Genomic DNA, 21,878 nt, shown 5'->3' with positions numbered 1-21,878 from the left:
ACTCTACTTGACTCTCTTTTAACTCTCAAGGACTCGCACTCTTTAAATCTCAGGCTCGTTTGGCATATCTTTTCTTCTGCTTTTAGAAGTGGAAGTTACTACGTCTAACTGCTTGGAATGGCATAGATTGGGACTTGACATTCCATAATCTTCCAACTTTGCCTCCAATACTCCATAATTCATATAATCTCCGTAGAACAAAGCTTCAGATATGCCATGGCACAAACTCACTTTCACAATTGCTATTCACAGAGGCATTTACTTTCACAATTGCCAACCCAATTGATTAGCATATATACATGCAAAGTAATGGATGTATAGCATGTTCAAGTAATGATTTCTACGCTTTGCAAAAATAAAAAATGAAAGAGCACATAAACAAACAAACTTTACATCTATAAATCAATAAGATTTGACTGACACCAAATCTTCTTCATACAAAGCCAAATGTAGATATAGCATAATACTGTAGTACTTCGTTAACCCAAAGGACTATACGGAATTGGATTATCCATATGATTGATAATGCTCTGCAACCCTGATTCATAACTTGGATGAAGTAGCGTCACTCCTAGTTCTTTCTTCATGCGTGCATTTGAGACTCGCTTTTCACCCCTTGAAGTTCCCTCTGGGATAATTGATTCTGATCTATCATCAGATGTGATTTGTTTGATATGGCCAGGCCATTTCTTCTCAATTAAGTCCCGTGCAAATGTAAATACTTCAATCCGTGGGGCAGGGTCATCATCTACGATGTTGTAGATTTTCCTGAAATAAGAAAGAAAAAATAAAAGAAAAGTAGTCTACAAATGTTACTAATCTTGATTCAGAAATAAAGAGGGAAAACTCAAACTGCAACAGCATGAAAGTGAGATTCTAAATAACAAGTGAAAAGCGGGGTAGAATTAAAAGGAAAGAAACTAAAAAATGATGAATTACAATCGACACGTGGCAACCTAATGAGTTACTCCATACAGATGTATCATACAGATGCTTGCTCCTCTTTACATGTTCATGTTCATGAGTCCCTTCGAGCTTGCATTTGTTTGTCCAAGCAATTTCTTATTTTTATTTTCATGCATCCGTATGTGTGTAGGGACAGATACATTTCGCTTGAATACAAATAACAATTGAAGAAAAATTAGGTTAAGTTGGCAAAAAACAATCAGTTAAACTTGTTTATTTATTTTCTCAGAGATGTGGTAATGTTGTGGAATCTTATATTTTAGGTTTTCATCAAATATTTTCTCAGAGAACAATTCATTAACCGGGAAGAGAAGTACATGATAAAATTAACTGAGTTAGGTGAGGTCTATCATTGAACTTACCCTGGCGATGGCTTGTAGATAGAGGCCTTGAGTGATTGACAAATGTCTGCAACGTGAACTCTTGAAGTGTAATTCCTGGATGCCCTCATTCTCTGACTTGCTGATGAAGACTTCTGCTTAATTATGGTGTCAACAGCACTGTAGCAGAACATCCCATAAGGTCAATCGTAAGAGCAATAAATGTGGGACAAACATAAGTTTAATAACAGCACAGGCTCTAGGAGAAAATAAACGACTAGTCAAGCAAAGAATAAATGCATGTAGCAATGCTGAAGTTTGCTAATGAAATAAATCACCACAACCTTCTGCCAGGCCCATAGATACCTCCAAGTCGAAATATTTGTGCTGAAAGCGCAAGATCATGACCTAACTTTAACCATCTTTCCTCAGCAGTTGACCTTGCTTTAGCCACTTCACTTGTAGGGCTAATTGGATAACTGTTACAGAATTGTGCATATTTTTAGTGACAGTGGGTCCCAGCTTTAGCGTAAAATACTTCCAACAACAATAAGCTACACAAACTTACTCCTCATCCACCCATGCACCACCACAATTTCCATATACACCTACAAATTAAAGAAACATTTCCAGAGTTGCAAATAACATTCAGGTTCTTGACATGACATGACATGATATGTAAATGTGTTACTTCTGAAGATTGAAGTGTACAGGATGTAAAGAAAACAGGACATTGGAACTAGAAACAAAAATTACTATGAGATATCCTATTCTTGTAGTAGAGCAAGAAATGACTCAAGCATGCAAAACATAGTTTTGTTATAGATCTAGTCAATATAGAACAAAGCTCTACATGTCCAATTCACATGCAAAATCACTTTGAATATTAGAAAGAAAAAAAAAAACTCAATTCCATATGTCTTATCTCGTCATTAGAATGATTCAAGGAATAGGATTACATAATTTAGGTTCACTGAATATTTTCAGAAAGTTATAGATAAAATTTACGTGCTTGACATGACATAATATATATATATATATATATATATATATATATTTTACTTCTGAAAATTTTAAGAGTAGAGGATGCAAAGAAACGGGAATTGATTTAGAGACAATTTACTATCATTGTCGTACTCGTACAATGGAGCACGGAAATATTCAAGCATATTTAATGCAGCTCAGCTTTGTTGAAGATCTTTTCACTATGGGACAAAGCTGTAAATGTCCAAATGAAGAATGGCTTTGACTTGGTTTGGTTAGATAGGAAATAAAGGAAAGTAGACGAAATTGAATTCATTTTAACAACTTAGAGGTTTGTAAAAAAAGAAAAGGAAAATTTTGAGGTAAAGTGATTTTTCATAACCACCTAAGTTTCCCAAAAAAAAAAAAACTCAGACAAAAAAACACGGAAATTTTGCTTTCTTGGGAACATTATGTGAACTTACACTCTATCCCCTTTCTTTTTATATCTCTAAAATAAAATGTGTTATGAGTAGTAACTTTTTAAAAGAATGGTATAATGGTCCGTATCTCTCTTTCTGCATGTCCTAGAAAATTATTTTTCTAGATTCTTATATTTATTTATTCATAAATAGATTGAAAAAATATTTATTGAAGACAAATTTGTTTAGTCTTGTTAAACCATTCAATTAAAAAAGGGCAGTTGAGGTAAAAAATAATTTTTACTTGTAACTTTCATGCTATCCATACCATATGAAATTCTTTTACAATATTCTACAAAATTTTCAGTCTAACCAAATACATGCTGAAAAGCTTATTTTTCTTTTTTTATTTCACTTTTCTTACTTTCATTTTCCAGTTTCTTTTTTCTTCTAATCAAATGAAAACCTTTGGGAATTTACAAATTATAATTTCAGTTCCATGATCTCCATTTGTTGTATATCTTCTATCTTTATTCATTTGAATGATTCAAGGAATAGGATAACACAATTTAAATTCATCCCTATCTCTTCTATCTTACTCATTTGAATGATTCAAGGAATAGGATAACATAATTTAAATTCATCCCTATTCTAATTTCTGTTTATATGAGTAATATTGTTACTGGCCAAGTTTTTCAGATGCCTATGAGATAAGATAAACTTCCAGCACAAACTGAGTAAATTCAATGTAATCCAAGCAGTGAGATGCTTCCCGATTTGGGAGAAACAAAAATGAGATCATAACATGAAGAACGAGAGTGGCAATGGTGAGGAGTGAATGAAATGTGTAAGAGTGGTAAGAGCTTTCAACTAAAGATGGTTGATATAAAATAACACCAACTACTTAAAAATTTTATCCAATTGAGTGCGCTTAAAATCTCTCTTTCTGATTCAAAGTTGTGGTGTAATGTGTATCGTCCCAGTTTTAATCATGGACACATCTCAGATATGAAGATATGGTATAAACTGAAAATGTATTGTGTGAAAATGAAACCATCTTGAATACATTTACCATTTCTCCATTTTTCCCCAAAGGGAGGGGTTTTTCAATTGATGTGATGTCACGGAATTGCGTATCATCAACGCCACCTGGTTTAAGAATTAAGATAATACCTCGAAAAAAGGTTAATGTGAAGTTGTCAAATTTATTTTAATTTGCTGCATATGGTTGATTCTTGGGGAGATGACCAAACAAATGATTTATTTATTTATTTTGTTGAAAAAGAAAGTAGATGCAACGAGTAAAGGATGTGAGTGATGAGGTGACCTTGAAATTACATAACATAACCAACGTTACTTCAGCACAAAACAAGTCCTGGAACAATCAATCAGACGGAGAGGGAGTGGTACATGCATGAACTACATTGGACAGTCCATTTTATGCATCGTACAAACATGAATTACATTTGATAGAACATTTTATGCATGTATTTATGCATGCATGAATATGCTTTAGAGTGTTCTTGTATGAATTATGATCGTGTGTTTTCAAATATGAAGTTGTGATGATAAACTAGCACAATAACAATAATAACTAACACATACTTGTTGATGACAAATAACAGAGCCACTGGAGGTCTCCATCCATCAGTCTACTTTTTAGAAGTTCTTCATGCTGAAGAATCTGCAAACAAAAAGGGAAAAAAATTAAGTGGTCAAGGAAGCATGCAGAGAGATTTAGTTACAAAGCTATATATAAGATCAGAAACAGCAGCTTTGAAAATTAAAACTCATATAAACTTTTACCGGGTCACCAATACCCTTAAGAACGGGGATGGAGATGAGGAGGTGCGTATGATAGTTCAAAACATTTAGGACTTCTGGTCTGAAATAAAAGATAAACAAAGTAGGTGCCAGAAAGAGAATAAGAGGAGCAGAAAGCTAAAAAATGGTAAAATCTAGGCAAAACAACAAAAGCTCAACAAATTAAGTGACGTCTTTTTATCATTTGTAACAATTACACCAATCCATGCACAAAGATCTTTAAATATGGCCAGTTTGCACAGAAGGAAGCATTTTACCTATAAGATCACCATAATGATCATAGACTCACTCTGGCTTATTTGCATCGAAAACAAAAACATTAAATCCCATCTCCTCGAGTTTCTTCTTCTTCACAATGTCGGTGCAAGTTCCAGATACAACCCTACAGGTCCATCTCCAATTTGTCAACTTCTATAACAAATCAACATGTGATGAAAAGGTGAACAATCAAATTGAGAGCTCAATTTGAAATCAAGTATGAATACAAGAGAAAGACTAGTACACACACTGACACACATAAACAAAATCTAGTGTTTTGAACCACACAAAGAAGCAAGAAATCATATTCACTTTTAGCAGCAACTGACAACATTATAAAGAAAGCTTACGAACTATGATAAATTGTAGTTTGAAAAATCAATTTAAGAATAACAAAGATTAACAATGTGTTTGGTGTGGGAGAAAATGAAGAGAAGGGGACATTTTCAATTTCTCTCCTTTGTCTTATAAGAGAGAAGAAAAGAAAAAGAGGAGAAAATGACTTATAACTTTTCTTTCTGGGCCATCTATTTTTTAACCTCAGAAATGAAGCAAACGGGGAAAAAAAGAAAGACTAGGGTTACTCCAATCAACAGAGCCTTGATTTCTAAAGGGAGATTTGGGGAAAGCCTGAAGAGAAGTTTAAAATTTGATAATATATTAAAATTATACTGATTTAAGACTTGGTTACGGCAGGTATAGAGGGTTGTCCCTTTAATAATATAACTATTAATGACACTTCACTTTTCTAAACTGATTTTTAAGCAACCCACAAAGCATTAATAATGTGGCTATGAAAAGCATCACTCAAATGAATAAGAAGACTTGATTGATTCATGGATTCTGTGATGAAAACTCCAGTGAAGCACGTTCAAAGGCCAAGAGCAAATCCAGAGACAGCCGAGAGAAGGAAAAGAGCGGAAGTGAAGACCGTTCCATTCCTGAACTTATGGAAGCCAGGCACCTTCAGACCTTCGCTTCATTTCTCCAAACTGCTCTATATCCAGGTTTGGGGGCACCTTTTCACAAAGGAGAAGTTGGTAGAACATTTACTAGAAGAAAGTACTTCACACCTTGATCTTAACAGCTTCTACCATTCCCCTGACATCATTACATTCCTATATCAAAAAAAAAAAAAAAAAAAAAAAAAAAGAAATACTACTTAATATACTTTGATTAGACAATTTTTCAAGACACTATTGACCGCATCAATTTTGACTAGACAATTTCTAAAGCACCATGAATAATTTGCATCAAGGATGGACAAGATTTTAAAGAGAAAATTGGACAACAAAAAGGGGAAATTCCAGGTCATTGGAGGGAACATATAATAAAACTCGTCATTCCAATTTACACCTCTTTGCTCTTCACTCTACGTCACAGTTCACTCCAACAACACTCTGCAGTTCCCCTCCTCCCCATCATACAACTTTCTCTCTCTCTCTCTCTCTCTCTAGAAAATGTTGGAGAGTTTTTTAATCAATGATGCCTCATTGGGCGATACAATCAAGAAGGCTTTTGGCATACTAAAGAAGTGATTTCACATTTTAGAAAGCAGCAAGGAGAATGAGAGGAAGAGCAGCGAGTTCTGAAGAGGGTACACGTAGATCCATCTATGTTATTTAATTTGGCATGGGGACCAGATCATGTTTATAACTAAATAAATGTTAAAAGTATTTACTTTTTGTTTTGCACATGTTGATAATGGAATTATGTTATCCAACCTTGTGTGATTTTGAACTATGTGGATTTAAATTATATTTTATATGTTGTTTATATTTTGACGATTTTGATGCTTGTGATATTCTTTTTTGTTGAATTCATTTGATTATTTTATTTTATATTATTACACGTAGAACTCATATGATACTAGATTCCTTGAATGCTCATCAAATCTATTATATAAAAAAAAACTATCAAGAAAATCTATAGATTAGGTAACGAAGGAGGTTCTAGATATCAAGGTTGATCCGACGAAAAAATTGATATGGAAGAAAGAAATGGATGAAAACCTTAATAATAATAGCATATGCTAATGCTTCTAAGGCAGTATCAGGGGATGTTTGTGAAAATATATTGAAATGACCCATCTAAAATTGACTAAAGGGCATCAAACACAATTTTAGTTTGGCTCATAACCTTGCGATAGAAAAGGAGCTGTTTATGGTAGATTTTTTTTTTTTTTTGTTTGATAAGTAGCTGTTTATGGTAGAATGAACCAGAAGGATGCTTAAAGCTGATCCTCAAGTGTGGAAGGAATTCATAGATGTTACTTGCTATTCTAGCGATTTCCGAAGCTTTAGTTGCAGGCCCAGAAAAATTAATTCTGCAGCTAGAAGGTCTAAGAGAAATAATTTGCTGCATATTCTTATGAAGATTTTATTAAACATTGTTGTTGTATTACATATGGGAAGAAATAATTGTTTGCACCCAAGAGGAGTTGAACCTTAAACCTGATGCTTCATGAGGCTCCAAGGCCAAGTGACTTACCCACTTGAGCCAACCTCCTGGGTTTAATTTATAGAGTTTTTCTAAAATATATAATGATAACAGAGACCAAGCACTATCGAGTCAGAAGTTAGTAGTTTATCTGGTGTCAAAATCCAAGTATGAAGTTAGTTTGGAATATTGTCAGCTCAGTTTTCATGTAAAATACGGTGTATTTATGGTTGACAACTCAATGAAGCTGTGTTTATAAAGCTTTGGTGTTATCTGGTTTCTTGATGTATCATTGTCTATCTTTTGTTCGTTCATTGTAGGGGCTTGCACTGAGCTTGCTACAGGGTATGCCCCCTTAATGTTGTGCAAAAACTCCCATCTAACAAAATAAAGAATAAAATAAATAAATCTCTCTCTCTATATATATATATTTAATGCTTTGCAACAGCATCTCAATAAAAAGTTCTGAATAATGCGACAGAAGTACTTTGGAAGTTAGTATGCACGTAATTTAATCGATCAGCAATCTCTTCCAATATCTCGTCATCGTGTAGGAAAATGTTGAGATTGAGGAATGAAATTACAAAAGCTTTTGAGGAGATAACCTTTTTGGGTTAGGTAACTACTAACTAGCACTCATTGGGGCCATATTAATACAGAAATTTCTTACGAAATTGTGCCTAGTACAGAAACCAGCCTAACAGAAGTCGCAGACTTCATAGGGGGAGGAGAATGGAACTGACTTAACCCATCTACAGTGGAAATTCCAAGACCAATCAGTTACATCCCCTTGACCTTAAAGTTTGATCGTTTTAAGGATGACGAGTTCATTTGGACAGTTACCCCCATTACGCACATTTAATGTTGAATAGAGAGGTCAAATACCCATAGCTAACTGGCACAAGAAAGTTTGGTTTTTGAAAGCAGTTGCCCACTTGCCCTGGCATAATTTCATATTATTGCTGGCAGTTAAGTAAAGGTTCATGCAAGGCAAAAGTTGAAATTTTTATAATTATCAGTGATGCAACATGTGCTCTATGTAGACAAGTGGAGAAACAACACAGCATCTTTTACTCTTTAAATGAAGTTACGCAGCAGCTTTGGGATTATTTTTCAGCGGAGTCTGATTAATAGGACAAGAGGGTGCACATGGAACCATTGAAATCATCAATCTTATTCAAATCAATCCAAACCATGCAATTTGATTCGGTTTTGTGCCTCAATGGTTTGGTTCCAATTCCAAAAAAAAGAGGAACTATTAGTATCAGTTCGATTCACGGTTTAGAAGTCCAAAAACCAAACTAATCCCTAATGAACTGTGACATTTATACACAAAAAGATGCATATATATATATATATATACACACACACACACACACATATATGCATAAGCATACATATGTATTTGTTGTCATTGATTGGGTGGTAACATTTTGTTAACATAAGCTTGTATCACACTAAACCAGGGTTATATACACCCTCTTCAAGCCTTAACCTCATTTACATGGAGATCCGTATTCTATTTCTTATTGTTATGTTACTAAATGATATAAGAAATTAAAAATACATTTTGAGTAGGCAATAGACGACAATTTACCTCTGCCACAAAAATTAGGTTATATAAAGTTTGTTTTAGGCTAAAAGGCTTTAATATTATACTATATTTTAGAAAATCTTAACCGGTAAAACCCAACAGATCCAGATGTTCTCGTATTGTATGATTGGCTCAGTTTTAGCAGTTTCATCGGTTTGGTCCAGTTCCAACTTTTATGGAATCACTAGAACTTTTACGGTGTCAGTTTACCCTCCAAATTGAACCAAACCGAACCAGTGTGCACGCCTAGACAAGATTACATGGAAGGAAAAAGCTGAATGTGCACTTGAAAAGAAGCCTCTCTCAAAAGTTACTACTACCACCGCAAGAATTAACCTCAGCAGCCATGGTGTACTGTGTTCAGCTAGAGAAAATCGTAAGTACTGTATAATTTTAAAAAACAAAGGGACGTTTCAAGTAAATTGGGTGTAATAGCTACTAATATTCAGATAAAACTGAACCAATCATAATAAACTACCACAATCGGAGTATCTCATAGCATGCAACCGATTCTCATATTAAGATGCAGTGATGTACACGTATATGTTAAAATGTGTGTATATATCTACATATATATATATATATATATATGTGAAACTAGGGTTTATACATAAATGTGAAACTTGGGAAAAGAGAATTTTTACCATCCTTGGTTCTTCAAGTCCTGAGCGAAAAACTGTCCCACAAAACCCATTCCCATAATAAACATCCGATTCCGAGATTTGGATTCAACTGTAGCCGAATTGCTTGCCACTATACAGGGAAATAACGTCGTCGTCTGAGTTCGACTCCGAGTCCTCGTGCGGACAATTTTTTTAGGAATAATATGGTCGAAGCGGCGGATGTGACCCACCGAGTATCCGCAAGATGCCGGAGCGATCTCCATTTGCTGCTGATAGTTAACGGTGACCGGAGAATGCGCCGTCGGAGATGGTTTACAGAGGACACTTTTGTGGTGAGATAGCTATCGGGTCTATTTCACACCTGCGTCCGCGTTTTCTTTTTTGGTAGGGATGGATGAGAATCAGAAGGAAAGTAAAATTGATGAATGAGGTGGAATTTTTTTATTTTTTATTTTATATTTAAAAAAATGTACTCTATTCTCATTGTACGTAGTTTAAAATAATAAAAGGCATATATCTATTTGAATATTTTTTGAAAAAGGTTTAAATTGAAATTTGTATATGGTAGGAGTGACGAAGCATATGTCCTTACTTCCTTTCTTTCTCTTCTTAAATTTTCGTTTACTCTTGTTTGTTCATTCATCTATTCTCAATCCTTCCTTCCAACCAAATATCGCATTTAAATAACAATCAAATTTAATTAGTTGAACCAAACTCAGCTCCAACCATAATTAATTTAGTGAGCTACACTAACCGATTACTAAGTTATCAATTTTTTGATCAAATTAAACTATACTCAGCTCAAAAAAATTATTAGGGAATTGTGAACCTTTGAAATTTGGTGTACCAACTCAATCTACACCACAAGATTGTATTACCCAAAAAAAAAAAAAAAAAAAAAATAGAGTTTTCATTAGATTAATCCATGACGTGACAAATTGATCCAAGACTGTCTAATACCAATTTCATAGCATTATGGACTATGGGTTGTGCACAACCCTGTGTTCAAACTTCTACCAGCATTCGGATGAACGTACCTTCTTCACAAACACATTAAAATTTATATTAAATTTTTAAATTTTAAATCAAAAAAAAATTTATTCAAATTTTGTACCAATTTTCTCCTATCCAATTTTTTCTAATTTCAAATCTAAAACACCGTCAAATATAGTATTAGTTTGTTTCTCTCATATTGACATGACACGTGTTACACCCTTCTGTAATAAACACTTGAAAAACACATATTACTAGTTTTCCATAACCAAAAATCAGAGTAACAAATTAGGAAGACAAAAAAACAAAAATACAAAACAAAACTTCCAATAAATTGTTTCGATTCTAAAAGACTTAATTAATATATATAGAGCCGTTTTGAAGCTACAAAAAGCACAAAATACCAAACCTGTTACAAAAGCACAATGGAATGGCCTAAGTTTTGTGAAAAATACCTGAATCAAAGTCAAAACATTTAATTTTTTTTTTTTTTTTTTCTTTCCAAAACGTATAAATAAACAACAAAAATTCCTGCCAACCCAACAAATATTTTTCTTCATTTTCTTCAAATTCTCAGCTTACTACAAATCATAATAAATAAACTGACAGACAGGACTACTGTTTTGAAGTGTACAATGTTCTCAAAGGTCCAGCCAGCGCAAGTATGTGGCAACAAAAACCCAGAGTGACTGGAAGTAAAGAAACTGCACTGCCCAAACATCCATGGCTCTTACAAGAGAATAACATATATTTTTAGTCTTTTCCAAAATCCGTGTTGTAATGCGAAGTTGATTCCAGCTTCTTTGCCTCGTTCAGTTTTCGAACAGCCTAGAAAATTACAAGAAGAAATGATGAGCACATCAAACATCCATTAGTGTTAAATGACACCAATAGTTTTCTGTTCCTTATTAATTGCCAAGGGTGGCCAACAAATATAGTACAAAGACATAAATAAAGGCCTTACCTTCATAAAATCTTCATGGATAACATAATCTCGTTCTGCACGGATTGCCGACATTCCAGCCTCCGTGCACACGTTACGAAGATCAGCTCCATTAAAGCCCTGAAACAATTGCAGAAACAAATTATATTTTACATCTGGCATTAGAGTGAACATTTGAATTGTTCTGACTCACCTCAGCAAGCTTTACAACAGCTTCATAGTCAATCTCACCATGCTTGGCAATTCCAGCAGCATGGATCTTAAGAATTTCCATTCTTGATTGCTCATTTGGCAACGGAATCTCAATCTTTCTGTCAAGACGCCCAGGACGAAGAAGTGCAGGGTCAAGCACATCAGGTCGATTTGTTGCCATAATCATTTTTACCTGTAGCACAAATTCAAATATTTCCGTTTTCCAATTAGGAAAGAAAGCTTGTGTATGAAAAATGAAACTAGGAAAAAAGCCCACATTCAGCAATCACGATGAATACACGAGATTGACAAGAACAAAATGCATATTTTGCCCCTAGAATGTGAAAAATCTTTAATGTTCACAGCTAACATTGGAATGGATAAACAAGACTGATTCCCATGGCTTATTCCCATCAAAGGAACAATACATCCGTCCACTCAAGCATAGATATATATTTATATAAGAAAACAAACAGTCAAGCGCATGGGAGTTGGGACATAGAAAGAGAGATTTCCTGCACGGTTTCTATAGATTGCAATTAATAATGGCCTTAAACTACCATCTGAATACTCTGTGATGTCGGACAAGATTGCTCTGATACAAAACTGATGCAAGACCAAAAAGAAAGGAGATGAGAATAAAAAGATGAAATGAGGCTAGAAGAAAAAAAGGGAGAATTAGATGAAGGGATGAGAAAATAAACAAAGAGAAAGGCTACACAAAGTCACAAACTGAAGGGAAGAGAAAGCAAGAAAATATAGAGGGAGAAAAAAACAGGAGAGAATATTCTAAAACCACAATATTATTCACTAATCCAAAAATTGCATAGCCCTATTACATCATAGCCGTCATAGGCAAAACTCTACGCAAAACACAGCAACCCTAAAAATAAAGACCTACTCAAAATGGACAACCCCTAAAATAAAGAAAACCCTAATTATTAAACCATAGATCTTTCCAAGGGAATGCCAAATGTGAAATTAATATGTAATTACTAAATTTTGAAAAAAAAAACCCTAAAATCTATTTCTTGCGCCTTCGCCTAGCATAGGTGTGGATCACCCTTGGCAAGTGGACTTGGCTCCTAAACTCCTATCTTGATCTCCATCACTCTGTCTGCAGAGTTTCGAGTCCATGTTAAGGTCACATATGAATTACATGATGGAACCTTCAATTGCAAGCTCCATCATTGAAGTTTCTCTTTTCCAATAAAATTTGCCAAGGAAAAAAGTTTAAATTTCATTAGTTGTAAAGGTTGGAGATATGTGTGGATGGTAGAATGAAGATATGCCACCCCTCCCTAGAGATTTGGTGTAGGAGCTAGCCCTTAAGGACAAAATATTTATCAAAGTGTTTTTACAATTTTTCTATTCCTAAATTTTCAACAAACATACAGTGACAGACATGAGCCAAAAAATACCTTCCCAAGCTGATCAAAACCATCAAGCTGATTAAGTAACTCCATCAGTGTTCTTTGAATTTCACGGTCAGCACTTGTTCCTTCACTGAAACGGCGTCCACCAATTGCATCAATCTCGTCCATAAAGATTATGCAGGGCTTGACAAACAGAATCAAACCATCAGAATTACTTCCTTTTGATAAGATATATCACAAAGAAATACACATTATGCAGAATCCAAGCTCTTACTTGGTGATCACGTGCATATCCAAACATTTCCCTTATCAACCTTGCACTTTCACCGATGTACTTATCAATTATGGCACTTGAAACAACCTACAAAAGATGAGAGAAAGATGCAACGTTCTAAATTTTTAGGAAAGTAATCCATATAAGGAAGAATACAAAAGAAAACATAGAATACATTCTAACCTTTAAAAAGTTGGCATCTATATTACTGGCAATAGCTCTAGCTAACAATGTCTTGCCAGTGCCAGGAGGCCCATAAAGAAGAACACCCTGTAACAATCAATATTCCAGACGTCTTCTGAATCAGAATTGATCCATATATTCTCCCACAATGGGAAGGGCTAAAGTTAATTAGTTCAGCCTATAAACCGTATATAAAGAATAAAAAAAGGTAAGCATGAATCACCTTCGGAGGTTTGATCCCAACTCTAACGAAGAGCTCAGGATTCATGAGAGGTAGTTCAATAGATTCTCTAAGTTCTCGGATTTGATCCGATAAACCTCCCACGGCAGAGTAGCTGATGTTACCTGGATCTTCATGAAGCATGTTATAAACAACTGGATCAACCTGTCAAACAAATAATCCCACAAAGTTAAAAAAATTCATTAAATGATAACAAATTCTCATTACTATTACCAATCAAATGGTTGAAATAGAAAATAAACAATAAGCCTATAGACATTGCCGCCAATTACTAATTTTCCTCTTTGATTGCACTAAGAACAAGAATCACAAAAACTTACTTCACGTGGAAGAGCCCGCATGATTGTGAGTGTTGTCATATCAAGTACTACTCGCGTTCCAGAAGTCAGTTTTTCCTTGTCCACTTTACTACGGCAGCCAACGACATATCTTGGGCCACTGCTTGCTTTAACAATCACTAACATACCAAACATACATCCAAACCATCAAGGGCATCAACGTGTTAAAGGGGTTCGGAAGTATTTTCCCAGGACAAAATAACGTCTACTTGTCTACATATTTAAAGAACTTCATGAATGATCAAATTGAATAGTTTAATCCTCCAGATCTCATATTGAGTCAAATATATATATATATATATATATATATATATATATATATATAGAAATGATAAACAAGTACTAGAGGAAAGAGATAATTAAAAAAACAAAACACAACTAAAGAGAAGAGTAGTTACATCGTTCATTGTCGAGAGACCTAAGAACTTCTCCAATTATCTGGCCAACGCTCTGAAGAGACTTCAAATCATCTTCTGTCTTATTAAATTCTTTTTTGGAAGCTCTCAAATTCTCTCTCACTGCAATTTTCATAATTCCCACTCACATTACATCAAACTTAAAACCACCAACACAATTATCAAATGTCAATGTACAGTCTATCAAAAAATAATTTAAATAGCCCTAGAAAAAAGTGACAGAACAAGAAACTTTCATACAACCACTAAGCTACCCAAAATTGATCAAATTTTGGGAATATTTGCAATAATCACTTCTTGACCACTTTTTAACGCTTTGATGGGAGATATAGAACAAGTTTCTACAAGATTTTCAGTAAAATAAGGCAGTTTCATAGTGAATAGAAGATATACTGTCAAATCATTAAAATTTCGAGAAGTTAATCAAATATATATATATATATATATACGTATTGGCATGAACAGATCGATAAAATACATTAAAGAACCTCTTGTATCGAATTAGGGTTAGGAATTGGGCTCAGTGGGACGAACCTGAACGCACTCTAGATTCGTGTTCTTTGTGCTGTAGAAGCTTTTTCCGGTACTCCGCCACCGCAGTGCGGCGTCGAGTTGCTTCTTCTCCGTCGCTCATCGCCGCAATTCGAGAGGTAAGAAATCAGAAGACACTGGACCGAAAGGGTGAAGTACAGAGCAAGAAATATATAGAGACTCTCTTTGGTGGAGATCCTAATTACCCAACTACCCTTTTTCTATTCTCAAAAGGAAAAGATGATGTGGTGTGGCCCCGAGACGTGTGAAATTTTAAGTGGCCCTAGTCTGATGATCACGGGACATATATGCTATCTTGGGAAGGAAGTGGAATGTATCCTGGGAAGGAAGTGGAATGGATGAAAAATAGGAAAGAAAGGACAAATGATAGCACGGGTGAGTTACTTTTTAAAAAATTTGGGTGAACTCACACCTTTTACTTTTGCCTTAAATAAATATAATTTAAACTATTTTTAGATAATGACACTTTTTAAATTTGTAAACTTGAATAATGACACTCCATTTTATAAAAAATAAGTCAAATACTAAAGGTGATCACGGATCGGATTGGTTCAATTTGGGATAAAGTTCAATCCAAACCGATCCTCACGGATTGGAGAAATTTGAAACCGAACCGATCCGTGAGGACCTTCAATCCGAACCAAACCAATCCGTGAAATAACGGATCGGATCGAATCGGTTTGGGCGGATTGGGCTTTTCAAATAACCCAATATAATTAGATTTTATGGCCCATTAAAATCTCAAATTAGTAATTAAAAACTAGTAATTAAAACTAGAAAAATAAAATAGATTTGTAAATCATATACTAGGTAACATGCTAACAGTAATAGTAATAAAATTTGTAAATCATATATCAAATAATAGCAATAGATATGTAAATTATATACTTAATAATAGGTAATATAAATTATCCAAATATAATAATGAATAAAAGAAATAGAAATACAGTAAGTACATTCAATATTGTATATTGTATATATATAGTGTTATATATATAATATATTAATATATTATTTGGGCAACGGTTCGGATCGGTTCAGATTAATATTTTCAGGGCTCAATCCGTTAACCGAACCGCGAATAGCGGATTACTATTTTTCTAAACCATCACCGAACCATGAGATCTGAAAACCGAACCAAACCACACGGATCGGATTGGTTTGGACCGGATTGACGAATTATTTGTTCACCCCTACTAAATACAACCTTAATTGACATGAAATGTCTAATATGCCCTAAGATATATTTTAATTTTCTCATAAAATGACCAAACTATTCTCTCCTTATCTTTCTCTTTTCAATCCTATTTCTACCAAACACAGATTCTCGGGTGGCGAAGGTTGTGAGTGAAAATGCGATGGTAGGGTGGTGGCAGCAAAGGTCGTGGGTGAAGATGCGGTGGTCGGGTGGTGGCGGTGAAGGTCGTGGATGAAAAGGGTTCGCCGAAGTCGGGTTGTGGGTGAAATGGGTTTGCCAAAGTCAATTTTTAGGCCGAAGTCAATTTTTGGGCCGAAGTCAAGGGCTTTGTTCAACTCTATGTCTTGTTGCTCACTGGAGACATTCATCTACTACATTTGATGTAAGTGTCTTCTGTAGTTTGTTCTTTGCCATTTTTTGGGATCTGGGTTTTGGATTTTGGGGATTGGTTTTCTTCCAATTTCATGTTAATGTTGTGGATCTAGGGTTTAAAATTTCAGGAATCATTTGAATCTTTATGGGTTTTCAATTTTTATTAGCTTAAATATATAATTTTTTTGCCCTCCCTCCCTTTAGAAATGGTCCACTGATTCACTGGATTTCTCAAACTGAACCCTAATATTTGTGTCTACTTTACCTTTTGACCTTCATATTTTTGAACTCCAATTTTGTTGTTTCAGTTGATCTAGGGTTTCTTTGATCTTGTTGAGCTAGTCATTCATTCTGGTATTCCTCTCAAATCTATTATAAGCTTTGATGCATCTTTCGCTATGGAAGCTAATATCTCTCCGTGCTGCTCTGATCATGGACAAAAAGAGCAGAAAAAAGGATATCTCTGAACATTCAACAAAGGACAACAAGAGAAACTCATCAGTTCTCATAAAATTGCAAGAGTATAAGCTCAGGGAAGGTCTTGAAGAAACATTTAAAGATGAGTCACTTGTTAAATCCCAAGGCATGGATTCTGAATTAGTCGCCAATCAAGATGAGGGTTTGGGGCGGTCTCGATCTCTCGCAAGACTCCACGCTCAGAAAGAATTCCTCGGAGCCACTGCCTTTGCGATGGACCGGACGTTTGAATCCGAGGAGTCCATCCCTGACCTTGGTTGTGGATGGTGGTGGTGGGTTGAATTTGGTTGTGGGTGTGATGGGGTGGTGGGGTGTGTGTGTAAGAAAGGGGATAAGGCCTAATTTGGGGGGTGTGGGGTGGTGGGGTGTGTGTGTGTAAGAAAGGGGATAAGGCCTAATTTGGGGGTGGTTGAGCTCCTAGTTGTGGGACGATGGTGGTAGTGGTGGTGGTGGTGGTGTTTTGGATGTAATGATACCTTTTGCTTATTTCATTTCGGTCTGCCGAAATGAACTTTTTCAGAAAAACTGCTACTTTAGAATTTTGTTCTAAGAAGTAAATAAGAAAGTATCCCCTATTTGGATTCAATAAAAAATATAAGAAAGTGAAATCCAACTAAATCAAAATGTAGAAATTCAGTTTTAGTACAAATTTGGATTTCCGACAGTTTTGATACAAATAAATCCTTATGTAGACTAATGTAGACTTGGTCATAAATCCTAATAAAATTAGTTTAGGCTAATTGAAGTGTAAGGAGTAATTATCGAAAAAAAAGGAGTAATTACCGAAAAAAATTATTTTCAAAATATGTTTATTTCAAAAATCCATTTTTCACACTTAGCCAAAAATATAGTTTTTCATGAGGCACGTCCAAGGGTCCTAATGTCCATTACCAACTCATGATAATGAAGGCTTCATATGCCTTAATAGTTGACCAATATGAATCATGTGGTTGATGTGCATGGTCCTAGTTATTCTAGCACAAGTGATGAGTTCTTTAAAAGCTTAAGTAAGCTTGAACTAACTCATTCTTTAACAAAGACTCCATATGTCAATTATATGTGAATGAAGTGCATAGTCTATTTCTAATGGATATAGGAGCATATGAATGATGATATGATATGCATGGTCCTATAGAGATGAGTTTCAAATAGATTTATAAATACTTTGACATTGAATCCTAAACATTCACCATCTTATCTACCCATGTATTCAAGCTTTGTCCATGATCTTTAGGTTTTGAGGTGTTCTTGATTTCTTCCTTCCTTTGATTTGTTTTCTTGCTCATTGTAGTTCAAGCTATATTTCCTTGCAACTTCATGTTCCTTTGTCTTCTTTGCTTTCCATAGATGTGATCTTGAGTAATGGAATACTTGGAATGGTCTTTATGATCTTCATTGAGGTTCTTCTTTGAATGTAACACTCAATGTGAACATTAGTCCTTAAACACCATTAATGGTTTGTTATCATCAAAACCTCTAAATTGTCTTTGGATGGAATCCTTAAGGTCAACAATCTCCCCTTTTTTGATGATGACAAAACATTGATGTATTCATAAATAAATGGAGTAGCATTTGAAAAATGCTCCCCCTATCAAAGTGCATTCAATGAACATAATGTCATAAGATAAGATGCTTGTACATTCTACATTCATTTTAGACATTTACATACATTTAAGATCATACATAGCGAATCACATCACACATATTTCTCCCTTTTCGTCATCTTAAAAATGTGGGAGGCTTAGACAACTTCATTGGGCATTTATCATTTAGCATAGTGAAATAATGGCAATCAAGAATTGGAAATAATAGTATTAATGACTATAATATGATTTAGAATGAAATATGTAAGCAATTATATCATAAGAACTAAGCCAATTTTATTGATAGCATGAGTGTAAGACATCATTAAGGTTCATAGCATATACAAAAGTATACATAAAACATAAACCAAAGATGAAACATAAACTCAAATAGGCAAAAAGTATATATAGTAAAAAATAATAATAATAATAATAAAAAAAAAAATGAAGCATGGACTAGAATATGCCAAAAGGCAAACAACCTTTGTAGAGGCAAATTTAGGAATTTAAGTGTACTTCAATCTTAAAATAAATTTCCCATTTGATATTTTCAAGAAGGAAGGAAAAATCATCAAAATCATGAAAGCTCATGAGTATGAATATAATGACCAACAAGTCATTTTGTAGCATACTTGACAATTTCCAAAATAAGTTAATTGGACTTAGCATGTAATAAGAGATTATCAATAATCTCCCCACCTGAATATGCTTCTATTTGCATCATATATCATTCATTGGATACACATTAACACAATGATATATAGGATGGGGCAATGATACCAAAATATATTCTTTCACAAGCATATGGTTGAATGATAAAAATCATACATGGCATAAAAAGTATAAAGCATATACAAGTAGTGACACTACTTCTAGTCATATGCAATGAATTCCTAATCATGCAAAAGTATATTTACCTGAATATATACGATTAGAGATATTTGGCTACATGATTTTCCATGTGGATGAGCTCAATATTTCTTAAGAGGTGATGTAAATGCATCTCATGGAGTTCTAGATTGCAAAAACAATGATATAAAGATAAAGGCCTTGATACCAAAATATTTTCTTTAAGAGATGTTGTGAGAGATCGGCTACATGATTCTTCATGTGGATGAACTTAATATCTCTTTTAGACATATTCTTTAAGAAGTGATGTAGAAACATCACATAAAGTTATAAAGTGCTAAAAAATAGATGCATCAAATAATAAAACACTTGTGAGATCACATTTGTCATATAAGCTAGAACAAAAAATGCTCTTTAAAAGTCATAATCCCAATATTAAAGTGTCAAATAAATATATGAATTTTAATTTTCATGACACTAAATGAGTTTCACTCCTTATAAGAAATCAAGTTTACTTATCATGCTAATTTCAATTTATTTTACATGCTTGAGGTAAACTTCTTTGTACAAAGCATAAATGTTGATTTAAAGACAATATCATCCATATAAGTGCAATCAACATAATGTCATTAATAGTTTTAAAAATGATGAGATACATAAATACCAATTATGTCAAAAACCATCACTCATGAGAAAATCACTTAATCCTTTCAAAATGAGTTCTAGGAGCTTGTTTTTAAGTGAATAAGGAAATAGATAATTTTAAACATCTAGTTCAAAATTTATACATTTCAAATTTGGGTGATTTTTCCTTAATAGATTTTTTAGATATGAATTCAATAAGTCAAGCATTTGATAAAAATCATTTCATGCAAAAGCATATAGCATTCTTATTACTTTAATCAAAGTAACATGTGCACAAAGACATATATTCAAGTCATTTTTCTTTGTTGAACTATTGGGAATATATTCTAACTTAGTTACCAATAATGACCCATAAGAATGTAAATGAAATATTTAAAATCATAAAGGCACATAAATGACTTTATAGATATAGTTATTTAATTAAAATAAATCCAAATGAAGTAACTTTTAACATCTTTGAGTGACTTTCTTTAATAATATGCAATTGCAAATATCTTTCACAAATTTAGTCTTGGTTGACAATAAATTCATGCTAGCATGTTCAAGTCACATAATCCAAGACATGCTACTTCAATAGATTTGAATAACTTTAAATGAAGTAGCTTTAAGGATCAACAATGTGTCTTAACAAACTACTTTCATATAGATTATCAAAATCTATACCTTAGACATTTTTAGCAACAAGTAGCATTCATGTCAAGGTCACCATCCACATTAATTATGCCATGACTAGATATAAAAATGATAATATAGTCCTTATCACATGGCACAATTAAGTCACATTTAAGCTTATTAACTAAAAACACATTTGCGATGAAGAAAGGGATATTTACCGAAGCAAATAATTCCATTCGCTTTGGCACGGTTTCTAAATGTAGTGCATCCTTCATCCTTTTGTAAAATAGAAGAAATCTTAGTTTGATTTCTCCTTATGTGCTTGAAGCATCAACCTTTGAGAATCCACTTGTTCTTGAGTGAAGAGGTCTTTAACCTACAAATTATACTCAAGTGGCATTCTTTGGTACCCAATACTTTTAGGGTCCTTGTAAGTTAGCACACATTGTTTGGGTTCCTCTTGGAAGCTCAATTCAATACATGGTACAAATATGATACTTTCTTTAATCAACATGTTTCATATTAAATTAGCAATTTTAGTGGATCTAGCATGTTAGTGCATTTGTTAATTCAAGGAATAACTATGCTTATGGTTACATACAACTTAATGAATCAATATAAAATGAATAGAAATTGAGTGAGGTGTTAAGTACTTTTCATATAAAATGATTTAAGACTTGAAGATATATTTGAATTAGCCTTTTAAAGATTATAAATATACCAAGGAAGTGAATGGTGAAACAATTCATAACATAAAACAAATCTATAAAGTTTACCAATTACCACACCCATGGGGTAGTTCTCAAGTAATGTTTCCTTTACAATCCTTGAAGAATATGCCATCAAGTGTAATACCCCTAGTTTTCAAAAGGGATAAAATGGGAATTTAAATTTGATTTTATGTGCATTTTAATTAATTAATTGATTATTTGTTTTTTGTGCATTTAATTATTTATTGACTTGAAATTTTGTATGTGTTTTGAGTGATTTATTTTATATTTATTTATTTATTTTCCTGTATTTGTTTTAAGTATAATTAATTAGTTGGTTATTTAATACAGATATAATTATTATGAACGTGATTGTTTTGGGCACTTGTTTAATACCAGGTTTAGGTGATATTTAAGTTAGGGTATAATTTATATATATATAAGTGGTAGCCGACATAATGAGTCGTTGAATTAGGATTAGGGTTTTGATAGAGCCTATATATATAGAACAA

General features: G+C 33.7%; 2 protein-coding genes across 2 annotated transcripts; both read right to left on the bottom strand.

Moving 5' to 3' along the window:
- Positions 1–375: 375 nt before the first annotated feature.
- On the bottom strand, positions 376–9,934 carry LOC132276589 (uncharacterized). Its single transcript, XM_059778077.1, has 8 exons — positions 9,431–9,934; positions 4,785–4,877; positions 4,478–4,556; positions 4,277–4,355; positions 1,855–1,894; positions 1,631–1,765; positions 1,329–1,466; positions 376–768 (listed from the first exon to the last, which is right to left on the bottom strand). Exons 1-8 carry the CDS (start codon positions 9,670–9,672, stop codon positions 480–482), a joined length of 1,095 nt encoding a protein of 364 aa, XP_059634060.1. The 5' UTR covers positions 9,673–9,934; the 3' UTR covers positions 376–479.
- Positions 9,935–10,930: 996 nt separating this feature from the next.
- LOC132276588 (26S proteasome regulatory subunit S10B homolog B-like) lies at positions 10,931–15,056 on the bottom strand. The gene is made up of 10 exons (XM_059778076.1): positions 14,900–15,056; positions 14,348–14,467; positions 13,932–14,068; positions 13,594–13,755; positions 13,371–13,457; positions 13,188–13,274; positions 12,959–13,096; positions 11,539–11,730; positions 11,367–11,465; positions 10,931–11,230 (listed from the first exon to the last, which is right to left on the bottom strand). The coding sequence occupies exons 1-10, from the start codon at positions 14,997–14,999 to the stop codon at positions 11,156–11,158; spliced, it is 1,197 nt and encodes a 398-aa protein (XP_059634059.1). The 5' UTR covers positions 15,000–15,056; the 3' UTR covers positions 10,931–11,155.
- Positions 15,057–21,878: the final 6,822 nt, after the last annotated feature.

The sequence above is a fragment of the Cornus florida genome, unplaced genomic scaffold (assembly GCF_030987335.1).
Source record: "Cornus florida cultivar Cherokee Brave unplaced genomic scaffold, ASM3098733v1 CherokeeBrave_3.0.0_Hap2_Chr10, whole genome shotgun sequence".
Classification (NCBI taxonomy): Eukaryota; Viridiplantae; Streptophyta; class Magnoliopsida; order Cornales; family Cornaceae; genus Cornus; species Cornus florida.
This window is presented reverse-complemented; position numbering and strand designations above follow the sequence as displayed.